Source organism: Fistularia commersonii, chromosome 28 (genome assembly GCF_037954325.1).
Source record: "Fistularia commersonii isolate RoL2024-O1a breed Wild chromosome 28, RoL_Fcom_v1.0, whole genome shotgun sequence".
Lineage (NCBI taxonomy): Eukaryota > Metazoa > Chordata > Actinopteri > Syngnathiformes > Fistulariidae > Fistularia > Fistularia commersonii.
Window position 1 is genome coordinate 12,926,170 of NC_141311.1, and position 16,954 is coordinate 12,943,123.

At 44.9% G+C, this 16,954-nt stretch overlaps 1 protein-coding gene across 4 annotated transcripts in view; it reads right to left on the minus strand.

Moving 5' to 3' along the window:
* The window catches only part of LOC147217669 (receptor-type tyrosine-protein phosphatase F-like), a 156,449-nt gene that overhangs the window by 75,147 nt on the left and 64,348 nt on the right, over positions 1 to 16,954 (minus strand). For all 4 annotated transcript variants that reach the window (XM_086176283.1, XM_086176284.1, XM_086176285.1 and 1 more), the window contains exon 5: positions 2,086 to 2,274. In XM_086176283.1, the coding sequence (XP_086032409.1) occupies positions 2,086 to 2,274 (189 nt within the window). The remainder of the gene's footprint in view (positions 1 to 2,085; positions 2,275 to 16,954) is intronic.

Consider the following 16,954-nt stretch of genomic DNA (forward strand, 5'->3'; position numbering starts at 1 on the left):
TTTGTATCGTGAGTTTTTGAATGAAAACCTCATTCCTTCAGCAACGGGACTGAAAATAAAACATGGCTCGGCCTTTCAGCATGACAATGATCCCAAACACACTGGCCGCCCAATGAAGAAGTGGCTTCGTAAGAAGTATTTCAAGGTCCTGGAGGGGCCTTGCCAGTCTCCAGATCTCAACCCCATTGAAAATCTTTGAGGGAGTTGTAAGTCTGTGTTGCCCTGTGGCAACCTCCAAAACATCACTGTTCCAGCCACAAGAGGAGATCTGCGTGGAGGAACAGTCCAAAATACCAGCAATAGTGTGTGAATCCTTGTGAAGACTTACAGAAAATGTTTGACCTCTGTCACTGCCAACAAAGGGTATACAACAAAGTACTGAGATGAACTATTGTTCTTGACCAAATACTTATTTTCAGCCATAATCTGTAAATTAATTCTTTAAAAATTAGACAATGTGATTTTCCGGATTTTTTTCTCATTCTGTCTCTCATAGTTGCAGCATACATATGGTGAAAATTACAGGCCTTTATCATCATTTTAAGTGGGAAAACTTGCCCAATTGCTGGCTGACTGAACACTTTTTAGCCCCAGTGTACATGTAAATACATATACATATACACACACACACGCGCACTCACATACGCACGCACGCACGCACGCACGCACACACACACTTACATATTTATGAATATATCCATCATTAAAAAAAGTTTTGCTCTTGTACTTGCAGATCACATTTTCCGCAAAATAAAACTAAGAGTGTAAGCTACCTTTTCACATATGTTTAAGCTTTTTCATTTAAGCTGGCTGCCATATGCTTGTACAAACAGCAGTTCTTATTATGGCAAAGAAAAATGAGTGTCGGTCCCACACAGTTAATAAAGGAATGTGCTACAATAAGTATTTGGGTTATGTTATATTGAAGAGGTCATGGTATCCAAACAAACCAAAAGTTTGGGCATTGTGCAAAATTACCCGATCAGGCCATCTGCTCACTCAAAAATGGCCAAATATGACTTAATGGACCTGTTTGTTTCTTCTGTGAACCAGAAACAGCAAATTAAGGTTATTTGTTTCCTATTCCTGTCATCTGCAATCCTCTTCAACAGTCTTGATGAAGCAAGGTGTATAAAGGAGTTTAAACTTGGAGTGGGCAATTATATACATTACTGTCAAACAATAATATTGTATTGAGTTACTGAATTCTATAATTTTATTGTCAAATCTTATAAAAGGCAAATACACTGTTTAATGTATTTTTGATTGATTATAACTCATTTTTTGCTTCATTTGCTACATGGCCTGTGATTTTCTAAATCAAAGCAGGTATCAGGACAGAAAGGATAATTATATATTGAATAGTCATACACTTCATCCTGCATACATAGTTGTGGGGGTGCTAGAAGCAAATATGAGGCAAAGGGCAGGGTATATCTTGGACTTCTCGACTACACAAATATAAATGCTGTATGCTTTTGAAATTTGGTTGTAAAGGGAAACCAAATAAAATGTACAAAGAACATACAAGCTACAGAGAAAGGCCCCACTGGTCACTTGAATCTAAACCACAAATCTCTTTACAGCGATGTTGGCATGCTAACCACCAGTATTGGCCCCCTTATGGACTGCAAATGATAGACCGCAAGTATTCTGTTTTGTGTTTTCATCCCTAACCTTGGGGTTGTTTAAAATTGACCAGTCATTTCATATTTTTGGATTTTACTTATTTTTGGAATACTTTTGTTGTTTATTGACACATAACCAATCAGTCTTACAGAATCAATTTGAGGTTGAATCCTGACAACTGCGCTGTCTACATGTGACCAAGGGACATGCCTATAACAAATTCAGGTAAACCAAATGTTTTAAATATTATATTACTTGGCTTTGAAAGGGAATAGAGTCAACCTCTCTAAGAAACTAATAAGCTGATCAAAATTTTTATATACTTGTCATGAAAAACATGACAGAGAAGAAGGTTGCAATTTCTGTTATCTAGCATTTTTTTTCTGCCATGTCTTTACCTCTGTTATAGTTAAAATGAATATCATTAACCTCATTCAGCCTGATCAAATAAACTACCTGATCGAAGCTGCTTGATACGTCCATTGCTGCTGCTGATGTCCATGGGAAGCATATCTTTAAACCAGGAGATCTCTGGGTCTGGGTTACCACTGGCAGCACACAACATGGTCGCAGTTCTGGTCCGCTCAACCACCTTCAGCTGAGGCCCCATATCTATGGCAGGGAAACCATGTGGCTTCTGGTTCTCTGAAAATTTGTAAAGAAAAAAATTGTTTTGGCAAGTATGATACAAACACAGGCGAGGAAAATTGTATTAAAACAAACAAACAAACAAGTCAAAACAAAGACAAAAACATAATGATAAAATAGATCTTCAAATATTTTCAGTTGGCTATAATATAAATACATTGCTTCATTCTAAATACCACTTGTCTTGCATGTAGTCACGAGACTTCTGAGGCAAGTCTCGTGACTGACAATAGGCAAGAGGTAGGGTACATCCTTGACCACCTGATCAATGGGACCCATATTGAGACATAAAACTATTTATACCTTTAGGCAATTAAGACTCAGTTCTGATACTGCATGCTTTTGGACTGTAAGGAGAAACTGGAGAAAAGAGAGAAAAATGTATTCACTGTGAAGCTGGGGTGTAAATCAAATTGGGCAAGACTGTACAAACTCATTCATTCATTCATTCATCCATTCATCTGTCACTTATCCTGCACTCAGGGTCGCAGGGGATGCTGAAACCTATCCCAGCTGTCACTGAGCAAGATGTGAGGTACACCTTGGACTGGTCGCCAGTCAATCGCAGGGCTACATATAGACAGACAACCATTCACTCACTCATTCGTTGAATTTTTTCCAATTAACCTGACACATGTTTTTGGACTGTGGGAGAAAACCGCAGAACCCTTTTCATCTGTTTCACCACCTGTTTTGTGTGTAACATGTACTTCTCAATGCCTGTATTCTATAGTTTACTTCTTTGTATAAAAGAGACTCACTATAACCAATAAATCGGGAGTCCTGCTGGAGACAAGCAGACACAACCTCTGTCTTGGTTTCTCTCAGCTCCCCATATATACGACCTAACCTCTGATAAAACAGGCCTCATCCACCATCGGCCAGGAGATCCGAACCCTAGCCTTGGACTGAGAGGATGAGGAGGGCCCGTCACTGTGGATCCCGACGGTCGCCACCACTACCTCAAGACCATCCTCAACATGCCCCGTTTCTTCTCCAACCAAAAGAAGACGCTTTGGAGGGAGCATCCATTTCTGTAATATCCTGGATTCGGCACCTGACAAGTGTACCCTGTACTTTTGTGTCTAGCAAGTAGGTTAAAGCCATCCTTTTACTTTAGATTTTCTTAGATTTTCAGTGGACTCATTCATTTGTTCCATATCAGCCTTCAGATCCTCAATAGGTCTGGTGATGACATGTGTGACATTCTGAGTGTGCTATTGACTTTTTAGTCTGATTTGAACCTCCCCATGGGTCCACCATTGCCTTAAACAAATAAAATCACATTTCTTCCATCTAAAACCAGTCTAGATAGTATTCAGCGAGTCTTTAAATACATTTTGGTGAATTAAAACTTAATTTAAATGTCAGTTGGAGCTTCAAGGTAAGGGTCTCCTGGTAAAACCCTTACTCGAAGGCAGTGAGTGGTTGGAAAAACCTCCTACTGAAGTTTATAAGATGCTAAAATGATGCTTAAAACAAAAACGATCAGATGGGCTAAAGAGATTTTTTATTGTCTGCACAGCAGCATGTGAATTGTCTGCAGCATGTGTGCATCTTTCTCCATACATCAACTATGCCATGGGAAGACACCAGGCTTTATGAGGCTTTGTGTGGTTGTGATCTAACAGATCATTCTCAGTACAATCAAAATCACCACACACTGTACACTCTCAACCACCTGCTCCATTCTTACCTCACCTGTCTCTCCACTCACCTCATTAGCCTCTCCCTTATTGCATGAACAGGAGCACACACACCCTCCGGTTCGGTCTACCCTTCACTGGGAAGGAGCCACTCCGCAGTGTCATCTTGCTCTGCAGCGTAAAGGACTGAGGTCCCGACCAACACATCAGCCACGTCACTGGGTTTTAGGGCAGTGGGGCTGATCAAATCGACATGGATATGTCCTGACAAGGTGTCCCTCTTCACTCAATCCGAAACAAGTTCATGTATGAAGAGGTTGTACCACAGCATATAGTCAAAGTAACCTTCAAACCAACACATGACCCTTTCAAGAAATGAAACAGTGAAAGCAACCTGGGACATTCAATAAAAAAATGAGGCAATGTTTTGTGGTGCTAACAAAACAGTCTCTGATCACCCAAGGCTAAAAATGTGCCCTCTATGTGTTTGTGGATCCTCCTCGCTGTATGCAGTCTGAAAGCCGATACCTTGCTAAAAATGTGAGCAAGGCCTTGGCCTCCCTCAGCGACCGTAAGATAGAGGACTGCTGGTCCGGACAAGTAAAAGTCTAGGATAAGCCTCTGGATCTCCTCTAACAAGCATCTTAGTGGCGTCATAAGCTGGTGCCAAAGTGTTGAGGCAATCAGACTACTGATAACTAGCACCCTTCCCCTATAGGACACCTGAGGCAGTAACCACCTCCACTTTGAAAGCTGTGACTAACCTTTTCTTTTACTCCTTCCAAGTTATTTCCCCTAAAAGCCTCAGTCCCTAGGTTAATCGCTTACAACTTAAGGCCATCCCTCTCCCAGCAGGGTGGGCAATGTGTTGCCACTTCATTGGCCAAGCAGTAGAGCTTTGCTCCTTCCCAGTTCACCCTTGCAGAGCTCGCCCTCCTGTACAGAGGGAGCATTCACAAGGTGGTGGACATCATCCTGGTTCGAAATGAGCACATCAGCATAACACAGCCTAAAGGAGTGCTCCTGTCCTCTTGCACTCCACTAGCACTGCGTGTAGGTAATGGCCGATAGTGCTCCAAAAATGTTTAAAAAAGTCCTGGAGTCTTGCCCAAAGGCATCTGCTTGAGGCTGTGGTGAGCTCCTCAATGGTCAGTTCTCTCCTCCACACTGGGTTGGGGATGGTTTTTCAGGAGACCCTAGCAGTTCTGCAGTCACAGTCCACTCTCCAAAAGAGGTCTGTATAGAGGCCTCCAGGTAGCCTCAAGCAGAGCATCAGCTTTTGCTGCGCATTAGATCTTTCCAGGTTGAAAAAGAAGGCGCTTAGGGCATCCAAACCCTTAAGGTGGAGGAACCAGGACCTGATCCGAGCTCCGATTACCCTTTCCTGTAGGAGTGTTCGGAAAAGCTTGGCTGTCCCTGCTGTCGTCATGGAGGTTCCAGCTACGGCCCGCTTCACAATGAGAACGGGGGACAGCAGTAGGTTCCCTCTCCACACTGAGTCCTCAGTGACGGGCAAAGGGGTTGGGCACACTTGACCCGCAGCACCAGTGGAGGCAGCCGCACCGAGAGCACAGCGGCTGGGCCCGCAGGCACTCCCCTCATGCGCTTCTTCAGAACTAAAGAAGCTTCTCAGATGAGGGGTGAAATGTCTTCAAGTGAAGAGACTCAAAACCAGTTGCCAAGAAAGGAGATATCTCCTTGAAAAGGAAAAGGATTTTTTGCAAATAAATACACTGCATTATCCAAATTTAATATTTCCAATTGGAATCATGAAGAATTTCAGTGATGCTATAAGAAATGCAAACTTGATATAAAATGGACGAGGGACCCCAGCATTAATATTTAATGAGCCATTGGATGTGTCAGATAAAAATGTATAAAAAGTGAATAATTAAAATACCCAGGCGGGGTAGGGTGGTGCTGATAGTACAGAGGTTGTCTTGGAACTGAAGTGTTCCTGATTTTATTCCTTTTGACGATGTTGAAATGTTGTTAATTCAAACATGACCCATAACTGCTGCTAGGATGCTGCTCAGTGGCAGCCAACTGCTTATTCATACATAATGGATTAAATGTAGATGATTAATTTCACTGATGTGCTGTAATATCAGAATATGAAAGGATTTCATATAGCTTTTGCAAAGTTTATACATTCATGTTCTCCCTTCCAATTCTTCTATATGTTTAGTGAGAAGCTGCATTTGATGGCGTGTCAACAGCAGTGATCTCCTGGTGGACTACTACAAGTTATGATCAAAAACAGACTGGACTGGAAATCCAACACTGAAGCTGTGTATAAGAAGGTGTTGAGCAGACTCCTGAGAAGCTGAGATCCTTAAATGCGCGCAACAAGATTCTGAGGATTTTCCACCAGTCTCTTGTTGCCAGCATTGTGTGCTACATTGCTATTTAAGGCAGACCCATCAGAGCGAGCAACACCAACTACAGTGTCCTCAATTTAAATCAGAGACCTGCTCCTACAGATTGACGTATAGCGATTTTCAAAGTACCGTAAGTCAGAACTACCATAGCCTAAGTCACTCTCATAACCTATAACACTGCAAAGTTATACGTATATATAAACAAGCTAGGAAATAAAAGGGAGAACATGATAAAAGTCCAGAAAAATGACAAAAAATTAAAGGGTAAAAGTCACAAAAAACACAAATAAAGGTGAAGGTGAGAGACCTCATCCTCAATACTGAGAACACTGAGAATTAAGAAGGCTCAACAGCTTTCTGAGGAGGTTCGGCAAGTTCGCTAAGATCCTCAGCAACTCCTACAGCTGGATTGTTGAGATCATCTTAACCAGCTGCATCACTGTATGGTATGGCAGCACCACTGCTCTGGTCCGCAAATGCCTGCAAATGAGTGCGAAAGACTGCAGAGACAATCACCAGGAACCTTCTGACTTCTCCGCAGAGTTTCTACTGCCGTACAGTCCAAAGGAGAGTTGCCTCAGTCTCCAAACACCACACCCATCCCCAACACAGACAGGAGTGTGAAATGTAGAACGACATGACTAAAGACACTGCCATTAGAATCCTAAATAACTGACAGATAGTGTGAGGGAAGACATGGTTATAAAAATTCACCAGACACCAGGAGTTAGCCAAAGCCACATACACCGGGGGTGGCTTTTTTTTTCTCGCAGGTCATTCTGTGCCAGCTCCTGCCTCCGATGCATGTCAATAACCATGTTCTACCTCAGGACAATTCTTCACTTTACATCTAGCACAACCAGTGCCTCACTCAACTGTTCATGTAACTTAACTAACTGTCTTTTAAAGCTGTCTGCATACAATCTGCACCTGCATTTTGAGAGTTGCACATTCAAAGCTGCACGCAACTTTAACTTACACATCTTACTAATACTGTTTACATTTCCCTGCATGGAAATGTTATCTGGTTACAAAAGTATCATTATTATTGTGGTTTATCATTTATGTATTGATCACAATCTGGCTACACTTGATTTCATTCTACAGGGAAATAAGTTTCCAGAATGTGCACATGACAATAAAAAACTTTGAATCCCATCGACTAATTGTATAATCTCGATTATCCCTCAACAAAAATCATATTATCCCCGGTCCAAATAAAATACTGTCAGTGTCTATTAGTTTCGGAAAGTGTTATCCCAATTAGTGAAGAAAACCTTATTGTTTATTCAGATATTGTGTGTAAATGTGAACAACTGTGTATGCACTTGGCTTTTTGTCCCAATAAACTAAAATGATAATGATAACAAGAATTACAATGACAGTGACAACAGCGGCAGTGCTGGCAGCAACAACAAAAGGAACATCGAGCAACATAGTTTGTGAAAAGAGGAGGCAGAACAGATTAAGAAACAAGTTAAAATAGGGACAACATCATACAGTAACCCCAACCTATTGTATCAGGGTTGTATACCACAGCAGTACCACCACGGGCAAATATTTAGACAAGAAAGGGGGAGAAAAACAGAGAAATGAGAAGATAAGGAAGGAAAAAATGGGAAGGGAAAAGGAAGGGTGCATTGCCGACCTCCTGCTAGCTCCAATTACCAGTTTGAGTACTGTGGCAGCTATGGCGATGGGTCTAATCAGGCTTGCTGAAAGAGACCTATCCTGTTCTTCCAGTCCCACTGGGAGACTGCTGGAGCTCAATACAATATTACTGTGTGCCAGCATTTTCCTCTCAACCCACACACAACTCTCAATGGCTGAAAAAACGACACAGTTCCATCATAACAGCGAAGCCCCGACACAGTGGCATAAGTTCAGAATCAGAATCAGATTTGCTTTATTCGCCAAGTTATTTTACAGACAATATGTAACAGACATTAAATAAAGTGAAAAGTAGAGTGAAATCAGCTATTGTGGTTGGTTGTTCAAAAGGCACATATACGACATACAACATACAACATAAATACTGTTTTTTTTTACAATTGCTATGTATTGATCTTTCTAACATTCTTAAGTATAATCTTTCTTTCACTCTGAAGGGCAAAAAGAGGTAAATAACATCATGTTACTAAGGTTTTCAGTGTTGGCTAAACTGGAGAAAGCTCCTTTGAGAGCATGTATTTTAAGGAATCATGTGGGGAAACTAATGTTCAGGTCAATAAATATAGAAGTTTATTTCAATATACCCAGAATTCATGTGCATGTTTGCAAGCTAACCACAGACCCTGGCTTACTTTAACTCCCACAAATAGTTATGTCACGATCTCCTCTCAGCAGCCGAGAGGAGACACGGCTGGGTCCAATTAAGAATCGCCGCCAGCTGCAGCAGCGGCCGCTAATCAAGATCCCTATAAAGGGCAGCGGCACGCTCTCCCTGGTGCCGGGGGATTGGGGATCCTAACGACCCCTGTCATGACCGGACCTAGCCGTGGTGCCTGGACTTCCCCTTTGCCCAACGACCCCTGTCACGACCGGACCTAGCCGTGGTGCCTGGACTTCCCCTTTGCCCAACGACCCCTGTCACGACCGGGCCTAGCCGTGGTGCCTGGACTTCCCCTTTGCCGAACGACCCCTGTCACGACCGGACCTAGCCGTGGTGCCTGGACTGCCCCTTTGCCCAACAACCCTGACCTTGTGAGACACCCTGGTGGACCACCGGACCCCGACCCTGCGAGAACCCCGTTACGGCTGGCCGGTGTGACATCGGACCCCGACCCAGCGAAGACCCGCATCCCATCGTTAAAAATAAAACCTCAGAACATATTCTAGCCTTGGTGTGATTCTCTGGTCTGCCGCCCGACCAGTGACAGAATCCCCCGGCCAACATCGACTTGGGGAGCCACATCGCCCAGGCGGCTCCCAGTTAGACCTGGCGGCTCCCAGTGCCGCATCGTGTTCCCGAGTGTAGGCCTGCTCCATGAGGTGCCAGGAGGCGCCTGTTGAGGGGGAGGTACTGTCACGATCCCCTCTCGGCAGCCGAAGAGGAGACACGGCTGGGTCCAATTAAGAATCTGTGCCAGCTGCAGCAGCGGCTGCTAATCAAGATCCCTATAAAGGGCAGCGGCACGCTCTGCTTGGTGCCAGGGGATTGTGGATCCTAACAACCCCTGTCACGACCGGACCTAGCCGTGGTGCCTGGACTTCCCCTTTGCCCAACAGCCATGACCTTGTGAGACCCCCTGGTGGACCACCCGACCCTGCGAGAACCCCGTTACGACCGAACCCAGCCGGCCGGTGTAACATCTGACCCTGCGAGACCCCCATGTGGACCAGCCCCCCCCCCCCCCCCCCGCACCTTCGGACCCTGACCTTATGAGACCCCCTGGTGGACCACTGGACCCCGACCCTGCCAGAACCCCGTTACAACCGGACCCAGCTGGCCGGTGTGAGATCGGACCCTGACCCTGCGAAGACTACACATCCCATGGTTAAAAATAAAACATCCGACCATATTCTAGCCTTGGTGTGGTTCCCTGCTCGAGTCCGCCTCCAGTGACAAGTTATTTCAATATATAATCAGCATATGCACTGAATTGGCTTTTTGTTCTTTTATATGTATATCAAAACTGATCTTCTTTCAATCAATAAAAAAGGGCACCTAGACCTCCAATTGTGCTTGATACCAAGCAATACAAGACCACAATTAAAGGTGAGTTCTCCTTTGATAGTGTGAACCAATGGTCCAGTGGTAGCAAGAGCCACTATATAGTGTTTAATTTTCATCCCTTAAATTAAAGTCGTAATATGTAGAAATGATTTCAATTAAAACCTTATACACCTTTCTTTGTAAATATGACAAACTAAATATAGTCCATCAGGCTTTTTCAAAGCTTTAACTGGTCAGGAGTCAATCTGGCGTGAACTAGCAAATGAGACATCTGCAAAAACAAACCACATAACTTTCAGCTAGTTCTTGACATGATCATGATTAAGACAGATATTTGTATCTACCTGAGACACAAAGGAAGGAGAGAATGAACTATACAGGTTGGTAAAACAAAGAGATAAAGATGCAAAAGATGTACAGCAGGTCCGGGTGATTAATGATGGAGAGGGAAATGTATTAACAGATGCTTGAAGAGTGATGAGAAGATGGAAAGAGTACTTTGAAGAGCTGATGAATGAGGAAAATGAATAACAAGAAAGGGTCAAAGAGGTGACTATTGTGGACCACTGGTCTACAATAGTCACCTCTTCTATCCTTGCTGGCAGAAATCTCTTGGTTACATCTCGGTCACTTGAGCGCCAAAAATGTAGCCCACAAGCTAATAAAATTAGTAAAAAAAAAAGCGGACAGAAAGTTTCTTTTCAAAGGGGAAAAGGTAGATGAAGAGTGGTCCTGATGATATACCTGTGGAAGTGTCTAGGAGAGGCAGAGGCTGTTTCTGACTATTATTCAACAGGATCTTAGAGAGTGAGAAGATGTCTGAGGAATGGAGACAAAGTGTAATGGTGCCCATTTTTAAGAATAAGGAGGAAGTGCAGAATTGCAGCAACTATAGAGGGATAAAGTTGATGAGCCATACAATGAAGTTATGGGAATTAGTAGTGGAAACTAGACTGAGAGCAGAAGCCAGCATTTTTGAACAGCAGTATGGATTCATGTCTCAAAAGAGAACTACAGAGAATGAGAATGCTAGAGAAGTACAGAGAAGGCCATAGGGAGCTGCATTGTGTTTTTGTCGAAAAAGCATATGACAAGGTGCCAAGAGAGGAACTCTGGGATTGTATGAGAAAGCCTGGAGTGGCGGAGAAGTATGTTAGACTGGTGCAGGACATGTATGCTAACTATGAGACAACGGTGAGGCGTGCTGTAGAGGTAACAGAGAAGTTCAAGGTGGAGGTGGGACTCCCATCGGTAATCAGCTCTGAGCCCCTTTTGTAGCCCCTCGTTACTTCCGGCGCTGTCTCGGGCAGCTGCTTGCCAGAGTTTCTCCTCATCTTAGTGTCTCTACTTCTATTTTTCTATTTACTTCTTCTTGCTTTTGTAACAATTTGGTTAAGAATTTACCAAAATAAGAGATGTTGCTCCATTCGCTATTTCTTGTTTTCGCAATGCTTGGAGCATTTTTTTCGAGCCGGATCCCGGTCACCTGGGACCAGCTGATGGAGCTGAGATGCAGCAGCGGGATGGGGGAAAGGCACGAAATTCCTAAGGAGCTAAGGAGGAAATACAGGGGCTGCAGACCCGGGAGGAGACGGTGGCTGAGGAAGAGGAGATACAGACCGTATCTCCCCTCCATTGTGATGGGAAACGTGAGATTGCTGGGCAACAAGTTGGAGGAGTCAACAGCACTCACACATAGCGACGGTGTGTTTCGTGAGGCCTCGGTGTTGTGCTTCACAGAGACTTGGCTAAAAAACAACATACCGGACTCTGTGGTGAGTTTACCCGTCTTTCAGTTGGTGCGAGGGGACTGGAGTTGTGCCGGCAGCAGCAAGAAGAAAGGTAGGAAGTGTCGCTGTGTTTGTAAACAACAAGTGGTGCAACCCCGGACACATCACGGTGAAGGAGCGTGTGTGCAGTCCGGACATCGAACTGTCGGCAGTGAGTCTCCGGCCGTACTATCTGCCCAGAGAGTTTTCCCACGCCATCATCATAACGGTTTATATCCCACCGTCTGCAACGGCAGATGGTGGGATGACGTCATCAGCTCAACGGTCGCAAGACTCCAGACTCAGCACCCCAGTGCCTTCATAGCCATCTCTGGGGATTTTAACCACACCACACTGTCATCTTCTCTGCCCACTTTCAAACAGTTTGTGGACTGCAAGACTAGAGACAATAAAACCCTGGATCTGCTGTATGCTAATGCCAAAGACGCACACAGCTGCACAGCTCTCCCTGCTCTGGGCAGGGCAGACCACAATGTGGTCCACTTAAAGCCTCGCTATGTTCCTGAAGTCCAGTGGCAAACTGTGACCACCAGAACTGTCCGAAGGTGGTCACAGGAGGCAGAACTGACTCTTCAGGAATGCTTTGAGACAACTGACTGGGATGTGCTCTGCAAAGATCAGGGAGAGGACATTGAAAAACTTTCTGCCTGCATTACGGACTATGTGAATTTCTGCACTGACAACATTATCCCCACCAAGACGGTACCTTGTATCACAAATAACAAACCCTGGGTGACTAAGGGCATTCAGAACATGCTGAACAGGAAGAAGGCGGTATTCAGGAGCGGAGATAAAGAGGAGCTGAAGAAGGTGCAGACTGAGCTGAGGGAGAAGATCGCAGAGGGCAAGGACAGTTATAGGAGAAAGCTGGAGAGCAAACTCTAGCAGAACAACATGAGGGAGGTGTGGAGTGGGTTGAAAACCATCACTGGCCATGGAAACCAAGCAAGCCAGATGATGGTAGGAGACCTGCATGAGGCCAACGAACTAAACCTGTTTTTCAACAGATTTGATGAAGAAGCCTCTGACCACCCTCCCTCCAGCTCCGCTCAGGACTTTCCTTCCCCTGTGCCCTCACCCCTCACCTCTAAGACTTTCCTCCCTCCCCCACGCACCTCTTCTGCTTCCCTGTATGATGTCTCGTCAACACCTCTGCCCTCCTGCCCCCCACTGGGACTCTCTCGACCCCCTCCTGTCACCTTCACCGCTGAGGAGGTGAGAAGAGAGTTCAGTCGCCTTCATCCCAGGAAAGCCGCTGGCCCTGGCAGACTTAGCCTCAGAGTGCTAAAAGGATGGGCCTCTCAGCTGTGTGGGATCTTCACATATCTCTTTAACCTGAGCCTGATCCAGATAGTTGTCCCTGACCGGTGGAAAACCTCATGCCTGGTCCCAGTGCCCAAAAAGAAGCATCCCAGCACACACAGCAACTACAGACCAGTGGCCCTGACATCACATGTCATGAAGTCGCTGGAGAGGCTCGTCCTGAGGCACCTTCATACTGTTGTCGGACCTTCGCTGGACCCCCTGCAGTTCGCATACCAGCCCAGGATAGGAGTGGAAGATGCCATCATCTTCCTGCTACACAGAGTCTACACCCACCTTGAGGAGGCAGGAAGCGTTGTGAGAGTCATGTTCTTTGACTTCACCAGTGCTTTCAACACCATTCGACCTGCCCTGCTGAACAGGAAGCTTCTGGACATGCAGGTGGATGCTCCACTCGCGGCCTGGATCAACAACTACCTCACAGATCGGCCGCAGTACGTGAGGCTGGGAAACATCACATTGGACACCATTGTGAGCAGCACGGGGGCGCCACAGGGTACGGTCCTGTCTCCCTTCCTGTTTACGCTCTACACCTCAGACTTCAGGTTCTCCTCGCAGTCCTACCACCTACAGAAATTCTCAGATGACTCTGGCATCGTGGGCTGCATCAACAGAGGCCAGGAGGAGAAGTACAGGAGCGTGGTGGACAGGTTTGTGGAGTGGTGTGGACTGAACCACCTACAGCTCAATGTGTCTAAGACAAAGGAGCTAGTGGTGGATTTCAGGAAACAAAGGACACACCTGAATCCGGTCACCATCAGGGGTACAGAAGTGGACATTGTGGACACCTACAAGTACCTGGGTCTCCACTTGAACAATAAACTGGACTGGACCTTGAACACCAATGCCATCTTCAAGAAGGGTCAGAGTCTCCTGTTCTTCCTCAGGAGGCTCAGATCTTTCAATGTCTGCTGGACCATCCTGCAGATGTTTTACCACTCGGTGGTGTCCAGCGTCATCTTCTACGCTGTTGTGTGCTGGGGCAGTAGGCTCAAGACAGCTGACACCAACAGACTCAACAAGCTCATCAGGAAAGCTGGGTCTGTCCTGGGAGTGGAGCTGGAGTATGTTGTGCAGGTGTCAGAGAGGAGGATGCTGAGGAAGCTCCTCAGCATCATGGACAACGTCCATCACCCCCTGCATGCCACAGTGACGTCCTGCCAGAGCTCTTTCAGTCGTAGATTGATACCACCAAGGAGCTCCACTGAACGCCACAGGAGGTCTTTCCTACCTGAGGCTATCAGACTTTTTAATTCCTCTTCCTTCAGCCGAAGGGAACGTTCAAATGTTTGTACTTTTTAAGACCTTAAAACACTTGATAGCCTTAACTTTGACACTTTATATGTCATTGTGTTTCTTATGCTCCCTCCTTGCTACTATTATCTATTATTGTTATGTTTTGCTTGAAACTCTGGCACAACAATTTCCTTCGGGATAAATAAAGTTGTTCTTATCTTATCTTATCTTATCTTATCTTATCTTAGTGGTGATGGACAGGCTGACAGATGGGGTTAGACAGGAATCTTCATGGACCATGATGTTTGCAGACAACATTGTGATCTGTAGTGAGAGCAGAGAATAGGGTGAGGAAAATCTAGAGAGGTGGAGGTATGCGCTCAAAAGGGGAGGAACGAAAGTTAGTCGCAGCAAGACAAAGTATATGTGTTTAAATGTGAGGAATTCAGGTGGAACCGTGAGGCAACAGGAGGTGGAGATCAAGAAGTTGGAGGATTTCAGGTACTTGGGGTCAACAGTCCAGAGCAGCGGAGAGTGTGGAAAAGAGGTGAACAGAGAGGTACAAGCAGATTGGAATGGGTGGAGAAAAAATGTCAGGGGTACTATATGACAGAAGACTATCCGCCAGAATGAAAGGAAAGGTGTACAAGACAGTGGTGGGACCGGCAATGCTGCATGGCCTACAAACAGTTACAATGACGAAAAGACAGGAGGCAGAGCTAAAGGTTGCAGAGATGAAGATGCTAAGGTTCTCTTTGGGAGTGACCAGGATGGAAAGGATCAGAAATGAGTCTATCAGAGGAACAACACATGTTAGATGTTTTTGAAAGAAGGTCAGAGAAGCCAGACTGAGATGGTTTGGTCATGTACAGAGGAGGTATAGTGAACATATTGGTCGACTGATGCTGGAATTGGAGCTCCCAGGCATGAGGTCTAGAGGAATATCAAAGAGAAGATTTATGGACTTATTATGGATTAATGAGAGAGGATATGTAGGTAGTTGATCTGAGAGAGGAGGATACAGAGAATAGGGTTAGATGGAGAAGGTTTATTCGCTGTGGGCACCTGACGGGAACAGCCAAAAGGAGTAGTAGAAGAAGAAGGGGAAGAAGAAGCCTAAAGATTTGCAGTGCATATTCTTCAAGGTAAATTTTAATGGATTCCAATAAATCAAAAAATAAGTCAGTAGAAACCAAATTGCCAATTCCCATTCTAATTAAAAAGGTCACATTTATGGTCATGACTTCCGTTTTGGTATAGTGATTATTGACTCAGGTGCAGTGGTTGGCTCTTCTGCCTGATTCGACAAAGGACCCAAGTACGGGTTCTAAAGGGATCCTTTCTGTGTGGCGTTTACACGTACCCCCTATTTCTATAAATGTTTCCTCTGGGTTCTCTGGCTTCCTCCCACAGCCCAAGAACACGTAAAAACTTAATAGGAAAAAAAAAAACTTGCCCTCCAGTGTGAATGACGGAGGGAAATGGTTGTCTGTCTCTATATGAAACTAACTGGTCACGGGTGTACCCTGCGTATTTCCCAATGACAGCTAGTATAGGTTCCAACAGCCCCAATGACCCTAAGTGTCGGATAATGAATGAATGAATGAAAAATTATTGATTCCCTTTGCAAGATTTATATTACTAAGCTACTCTCGCCAAGCTCTGCTGATTTCAGCTTCACTTCAATCTGTGTGTTGTTTCGCTCCTATCCATTTTTCTAACATATCTATCCAATTGTGTCTCGTTAATGGAAAATGTATGCATTTCTTTGGTTTGTTAAGAAAATTCAGAATCTTACTGATATAAATCCTCTTGATGCAACTGCATCCATGTCAAATACCAGGGGTTGTAATGGCTTTAATGGCAGATCAAAAATGCTTATGTTACCCCTCTTTGTAGCTATTACAGAGTGGAATTCATTACATTGTTATTTAGAGTGTCTGCCAAGATTACCTGATTCCACCAAGGTGCACTACCGAAGGTAACAGGAGGCCTGTGACCATCAGACTATCTAACCCGATTCGGTAATTACATCGCAATATCTCATCTCACTATCCATCTGGCTTGATTTTGCACTGATAACCTAGATTTAACTCATGTATAGAGCATATAGGATAAATTACCTCAGGGATAAAGAACGCATTTTTGACTCTGATTCTGATTGTTCTGCTGAAATTAAATATAGGTATTTTGGTGGACACTAGGAGCGGTGCCTCACACTCAACAGGACTGTTAGCTCTGGTTGTGGTTTACATCCCCATTGTTTTCTGGTATAAGGGGTTAAGTGGTTCAGGAATAAAGTCTAAACTCGCCTTTGTCAGGGTTGCTGACCCTGTACTGAACATGTCTGACTCAGACAAAGTGTTTGAATCCACTTCGGCCACAGCACCCAACTCCCATAGCTTACTGCTCCCACGGTGGCTGTGAAACTTCCAGAGTTCTTGAGGAGCAACCTGGCCTCTTGGTTCCAGCACAGTGAAGCGCATTTTCAGGGAAGACTCCAGATATGCGGTGCTGGACCAGAGGTCCACACGGCACATTTTGCAGCTGGTGCATGATCATGCAACAGTGTTGATGTGTCACCCTAAAATGACTCCTGCTTAGGAGGAACAGTGAAGGTGGATA